Source organism: Emys orbicularis, chromosome 12 (assembly GCF_028017835.1).
Source record: "Emys orbicularis isolate rEmyOrb1 chromosome 12, rEmyOrb1.hap1, whole genome shotgun sequence".
NCBI classification, from domain to species: Eukaryota; Metazoa; Chordata; order Testudines; family Emydidae; genus Emys; species Emys orbicularis.
In genome coordinates, this window is record NC_088694.1 from 16,383,673 (window position 1) to 16,390,211 (window position 6,539).

At 47.8% G+C, this 6,539-nt stretch overlaps 1 protein-coding gene across 1 annotated transcript; it reads right to left on the bottom strand.

Annotated features, from left to right (window-relative positions):
• Window positions 1–3,588: 3,588 nt before the first annotated feature.
• CEBPB (CCAAT enhancer binding protein beta) lies at window positions 3,589–4,572 on the bottom strand. The gene has a single exon (XM_065414630.1). It carries the CDS (start codon window positions 4,570–4,572, stop codon window positions 3,589–3,591), a length of 984 nt encoding a protein of 327 aa, XP_065270702.1.
• Window positions 4,573–6,539: the final 1,967 nt, after the last annotated feature.

Consider the following 6,539-nt stretch of genomic DNA (forward strand, 5'->3'; position numbering starts at 1 on the left):
GAAAAAAAGGCTGAAATCTGAATGGTACGCATGTATTTCAAAGGAGACAAAATTGTGCTCATGGGTCTCATCCTGATCCTTTACTTCAATGGGAGTTTTGCTTGCATATAGACTCCAGGATCACACCCCAAAATATATTTGGCTCCTCAATGAGCGTCCTCAACACAGAGAAGCAGAAGAGACAGAGCAAAGTGACAAGTGAAGTGCATGAGGCTCTGTTTTCAATCAGCAGAAATTTATTTTTAATGGGACTCTAGATCAATATTTGAGAATGAGCTAGGTTTGGATGGGGATGATCCCCATTTCTCTGCTGTGATCATACTTCGATGGATTGCACAGATTGCTTTGTTTATTTGTTTTTTGTTTCTGTTTTCCCCCAGATAACAGTCCCTGCATATTTTATACTACGAAATCTTTTAATTGTGAGGTATTTTTTCTGAAGACTCGTATTCCATGGCCCATACACACCTAAAATCATTGCAAAGCTGCTCAACTGTAAGGTAGGTGGCTGGATAAAACACACAGAGCCAGGGATTCATGAATTCTTATCCTGGCTTTGACACAGATGCCCTCTGAGGCCTTTGGCAAATCACAACATTTTGCTTCAGTTTTTATCTGTAAACTAGGGGTAGTAATACCTACCTCACCAAAGCTCAGTGTTGTACTGATACATCCCAGCTGAGTTACACATGGTCCAAATTAAGGGAGGCATTAGATTCTGTAGCAATAATCCAAGTAGTCTTTATATCAATCTGCATAAATGCTGGAAATAGGGATGTTGGGGGGAGGGCGGTGCTCCCGCACCCCCTGACTTGAAGTGGTTTCCATTATGTACAGTGTTTACAGTTTGATTCAATGGGTCTCAGCACCCCCACTATAAAAATTGTTCCAGTACCCCTGTCAATCTGTCTTGATTACAGCTGTGTGGTCCCAGTTAAAGTATAGCAAGTCCAGGCTTAAAGGCAACGGGTTAGCCCATCCATCATCTCTGGTGCAACTCCACTGCTGGAATTTGGCCCACTGATTTATGTTATTTTAAACAAATATTAGGATCTTTAATATGTCTTCTCTTTCAGTTCCATTCCCCCTCACATCTGCCCTCCACACACAGATTTGGATGGAAATTTTGTCCTTTATAAATGAAATAAGAAATGTTCCTGGGGATATTTCCAGCCCTTCATTCAGCAACTCTAAAGCCAGCAGTCCTCCCATGTAACTCAGAACCATCACTTACAAGTTTGAGAACAAATGGGCCTTCACTGCAGAGAAGAGAATAGGGTCTAAATATTAGGATACGTTTTGTAACTAGGAGAACAGTTCAACAGTGGAACCAGTGGTAATGGAAGATTGTGGAAATCACCATCACTAGGTAGATTCAAGGCAAGACCTTACATCCAGCCAGCCTGCAAGAAGTGAACCTGCCACAATGCAGGAGGGTTGACTAGATAACCCCAAAAAGCCTGATTCTAGGGGCTCAGAAAAGTCCCTTAATTACTTTGTATAAACTGCAAAGCAAAAGGGAAATACAGCTGCATTGAATCTAATCCCACACTTCTTACTCTTGCATAGCTCCTGGTGAGGGCTATGAGAGATTTGCATGAACAGAGAGTTACTTGATCAACTCCACTGTAGACTCTAGTTTTCCCTGCCTGAGGAAGATGTGATCACTGTGACTGAAAATTAAAAACAACTCCCTCATTAACCACATATTTTGTGAGTAAAATCAGTATCAACAAACACCAAATTTAAGGCTGCTCCACATCCACTCCCAATCACTGTCCTTTACAGTAAAATATATAACAGGCAGCAAGTTCAAATCCACACCCTTAAAGAAACAGAACATTTGTGCCCTACTGTAAAGCACAGTATAGAGGGGTTAAGGAAATTCTTTCCTGGTAGTTTTCAACATCTGGATTTAGAAGATGGATGTGCTTAGAGTAGGCCTAGTATGTTGGAAAATGCTGAATAAGACCTGAACATGTACCCAGCTCCCTGCACGTAATCAGCTCTAGGCTCTCATAACATTTTACAGGCACGTACACAAGAGCAAACTATAGAGAGCCATGTGTAACTCACAGGCCTTGACAAATCCCACATAGTACATCTGCTGGCCGAGCCTCTATTATTTTTGTCACAAAGTTCTTACGGCTCCATACACACATCCTCCTATACCCTAACTTTTACCCTAAACCACATACCTGACCTGTTCACTACCACCACCATTACCACACACCCACCTTTCGAAAACTCAACTGTTTCAGCAGCTTCTTTTAGAAAAACGTTTTAAAAAGAAGGCTCAATAGGAAATTATAGAGAGAGTTGTTCACACCTTTATCACACGACCTAGTTATGTGAGAGAGAGGTCCCTCATTGCTGGCCCAAATTTACCGCCATCCAACACAAAAATGCCATGTTATCACTATTCATTGCTGTAAACCACAGACATTAGAAATGCTGAGTCATGAAACTGAGCGGATACAAAAACTTGAGCTTTAAAGAAAGAATCCCTCCTCATTTCAAGCTTCCTCCTTTACTTTTTCTTTTCCACACCCGCTCCCACGCTTTAACCTTGTCCCTCGCTTGGAGGGACTTTGTTAAACATTTTTCATGGTTTGGATGGCACCTCTGGTCTTGGCATGTTGAGAGTTATGAGTGTTGCAAAAAATCCCAAACAGCATTTAACTCAAGGGATTAGAGGAAATTCAGTGAGGCAGCAAGGGGGAACTGGCTGAAGCTCCCACAGCTGCTCTTCTCTGGTTCTCTCCCGGTTTTTTGCTGAGTCACAGAGAAAGTCAAAAGGCCAACAGAAAGCCCTGATTCCTGACACAGCCAGATCTAGCTGGCATTTCAACTGATTTCATTCTGGCTTTAAAGTGCCTTTAAAATAAAACAAGTTTCCTTTTTTCCCTAGCCATAAAGTTTATTAAAATTGTTCATTAATGCTTCGAATGTAGCAAGAACGTTTATAGATCCCAAAATATACATATGTGTTTTTCTTATAGAAATAGATTTTTCTTTATAATAAAAAAAAAACCCAGGAACATCTTTAACAGATTACTCAATTCATGACTGACAGTTACACGAGATTGCATCATGTGTACACAGCATTCCCAGCCATGTTTAAAGGATTGCATCACTCTCTGCTTTTTCTCTCCCTCTCTCGCTCTGTTTTAAATAACACGAACATTCAACAAACTCTGCAGAGAGACCGCTTCGGGGAAAGGGGGGCTCGGTGGGACTGTAACATTAAAAAAAAAATTTACCATCGGCAACTGTCATTCCGCCACACGGTGCTAAGGACCATGGCGCCCGCCAGGAGAGTCCCACTCCTAGGACAAACAGGCTGCGGCGGAAGTTTTTTTCCACCAAATTGCAAATAAAAGACAACAACAACAAAAACAAAAACCTTGAGTCTCTCCCCATTTCTCCCCCCTCCCCGATCCAATCTGTCCTCATAGGGGAGGGGAAAAGCAGCCACCAGATCCACCCCTCCCCCCCCATCCTCCTTCCCCAAATTCAAGCCCTTTCTCCCTCTCCCTCCCCCCGCAACCCCAACCACTGCGGCTCTAGCAGTGTCCAGCGGTGGGGCTAGCAGTGGCCAGCTGTGGCCAGCAGGGGCTCGGGCAGCTGTTTGAACAAGTTCCTGAGGGTGCTCAGCTCCCGGGAGAGCTGCTCCACTTTCTTTTGCAGCCGCTCGTTCTCGGCGGTCAGTTCCAAGACTTTGTGCTGCGTCTCCAGGTTGCGCAGTTTGGCTTTGTCCCGGCTCTTGCGCACCGCGATGTTGTTCCTCTCCCGGCGGATCTTGTACTCGTCGCTGTGCTTGTCCACGCTCTTCTTGGACTTGTTCTTGCCCCCGGGGGTCCCGGCGTAGCCCCCGCCGCCGGATTTGGAGGAATCGGACGGATTGGGGGTGCCGGGGGGGCTGGAAGAGGACGAGGTGGACAGGTTGCCGCTGCTGCCGCTTGGCACCGATTGGTAACCGAGGTAGGAGCGCATGGTGCTGCCGTAGGGGGAGGACATGCCCCCCGGCCCCGGCCCCGCGCCTCCTTCTTCCTTACAGGGCCCTTTGCAAGAGTCCAGGGACTCGAAGACCGGCTCCACTTTGGTCTCCACGATCTGGGGCGGGAAGCAGGTCAGCAGCCCCCCGGGCTTCTGGCCCTGGCCGGCGCCCGGGTGGCAGTGCCTGGGCAGGCTGATGTAGGTGTAGTCGGGCTTCTTGCTGCCGCCTTTATAGTCCTCGGAGAAGAGGTCGGAGAGGAAATCTTGGCTGCCGTTGCTGCTGCAGGGAGGCTCAAAGTTGCCCCCTGCTGCTGCTCCTGCAGGAGGAGGCTGCTGCTGCGGCGGCGGCGGCTGGGATGCTAAGGGGTCCAGGTAATGGCTGATGTCGATAGTTCTCTCGTGGTCCCCTACGGTGAACTCAGTCATGGAGCGGCCCCCTGCCGCCCGCGGGTGCACCTTGCTCAGAGCAGCCAGACAGTCCGCCTCGTAATAGAAATTAGCCACTTCCATGGATTTAAAGGCGGGCGGCTGGATGGGGAGGCATGCTGGGTCCCAGGCCACCAGGCGTTGCATGAAAGCAAAGGGGGGGTGCAGGGAGGAGGAGACAGCGCAGGGGGGGGCCCCCAGCCACAGGATCAAGCTGCCAAAGGTGACGTGGGGGGCCTGCAACTCCTGCCTCAGTCTCTGGTGCTGGGTCCGGCTTCCCAGCTGTGCTGCCCACCTGGGCTGGCTCAGATCCTGCTGCGGCGGCGGCTGCTGCTTCTCCTCCGGACCATCTGGTTCTAGGTCCCGAGTCCTAAAGTCTCTGACTTAGGAAAGTTCCTTTGCTGTTATTTATAGGGGCGGTGGATCCCATGGCAACAGGAACGTCACTGGCTGGCTGGCTGCCACCTGGTGCACACTTTGTACAGTTGTAATTGTAAACTACCGCCTCTAGCTCCGCGGTAGGCACTTGGTGTGTGTGACTCTGACCTAGTCATTCATAAGAAAAACAGGGCTGGCTTCGGAGCGGAGGGGACTTATTCTCACCATCATTAAGGGGAGGGAAAGATTTGAGGCGGAGAAAGGGATCGCAGCCTTCTCCTTTCTTCTCTCTAGCTGTTGTCAAATCTCCAGGAGATGTCACTGGACGGTAATCAACCCTGGTGTGACCCTAGGACAAATGCACACACAGTGGGAGACTGCATCTGCCCATGTACCAGTATGGGCATGAACGCTTGAGTCTCTCCCCTGCCCGATCCAATCTGTCCTCAGAGAGGAGGAAAAAGCGGCCACCAGATCCACCCCGTCCTTCTTCCCCAGATTCTAGCCCTTTTCTTCTCCCTCCCCAACCCAAACCACTCAGGCTTTAGCAGTGTCCAGCTGTGGGGACAGCAAGTGGCCAGATGTGGCTAATAGAGGCCAGTATGTGCTGGATCCATTGTCTCTGAGGCTTGTGATGTCTGTAGATTTCATCTGTAGATCTTTAAGTGTTGTACAAAGGCGGGTGAGTGTCAGTATTCTCATTTTACGTATTAAGGCACAGAAGTTAAGAGATTTACCCAAGGTAGCTCATCCAGTCAGGGGTAAAGCCAGGCAGAGCCATCCCTTGGGTATGGCAAATTGGGGCGACTGCTCCGGGCCCCACGCTTTGGTAGGCCCCGCAGGCCAATGCAATTGGCCGGTGTGGTCGGTCCCGTAAGTGACGGGTCAGTCCCAGAAGTGACGGATTTGTTACTTCCACCCTGGGCCCGCACCTCCCTAGAGACAGCCCTGGAGACAGGAATAGAAGCCAGATCTTAATACCAATCCAGTGCCCTATGAATTTTATCATGCTGGCAGGCAAAATTGTCCCATACAGATGCACTTAGAACCAGGTTGCCACAGTGGGTGTAAAAAGCATACTGTGTTGGGCTCAAACCAGGGTAAGGCACTGCCTCAGAAGACCCTCTCTGTATCTGGCCATGATTAGAAGTGCCAGGCAAATCCAAAACTCCCCTTCCCACCTCTGTGTGCAGGGTGGATGGCCTTAAAGTTTGGCCTGGCATGTTTGCCTTATATGGTATGTTGCAATTGTCAGAGTACACAAGTGCTATGGAGTTTGTGCTCTGGGAGTTGTATTTAAAATTAATGGAAAAAAGTGAGATATATACGCGTAAAGGCATGGGATGCAATGATTTATTAATTTATTAAGTCAAATTGACTTGGGGGGGCATGGTAAATTTGGGAAGTAAGAATAAATTCTTATGTCCATTTTAATTAGAGACACCCACCTTGGGAATCAAACTTATGTTTTCCCTTTTACTCCCACATTTACCTGTTTACAAGCTGGTGATTCATGCTCAGAATAAAAGACATCAATTTAAAACAAAACATATAATTAAAGGAAGTAGGAGTGTCCTTCGTTTCAGTAAAGAAGACCAGCACTGCAGAGAAAATGACACTGCCTCATAGAATAATGTGAAGCAATCCTGCGGTGTGGGAAATATTGCAACGTTAAGCCAGAGGAACAGGTATTGCATTATACGATTCAAACAGTCAACTGTTCATGAATGTTCAAA

What these genes read in the sequence shown, in the direction of transcription:
- CEBPB (XM_065414630.1), bottom strand. Translation starts at nt 4,572, where the DNA reads ATGCAACGCCTGGTGGCCTGGGACCCAGCATGCCTCCCCATCCAGCCG.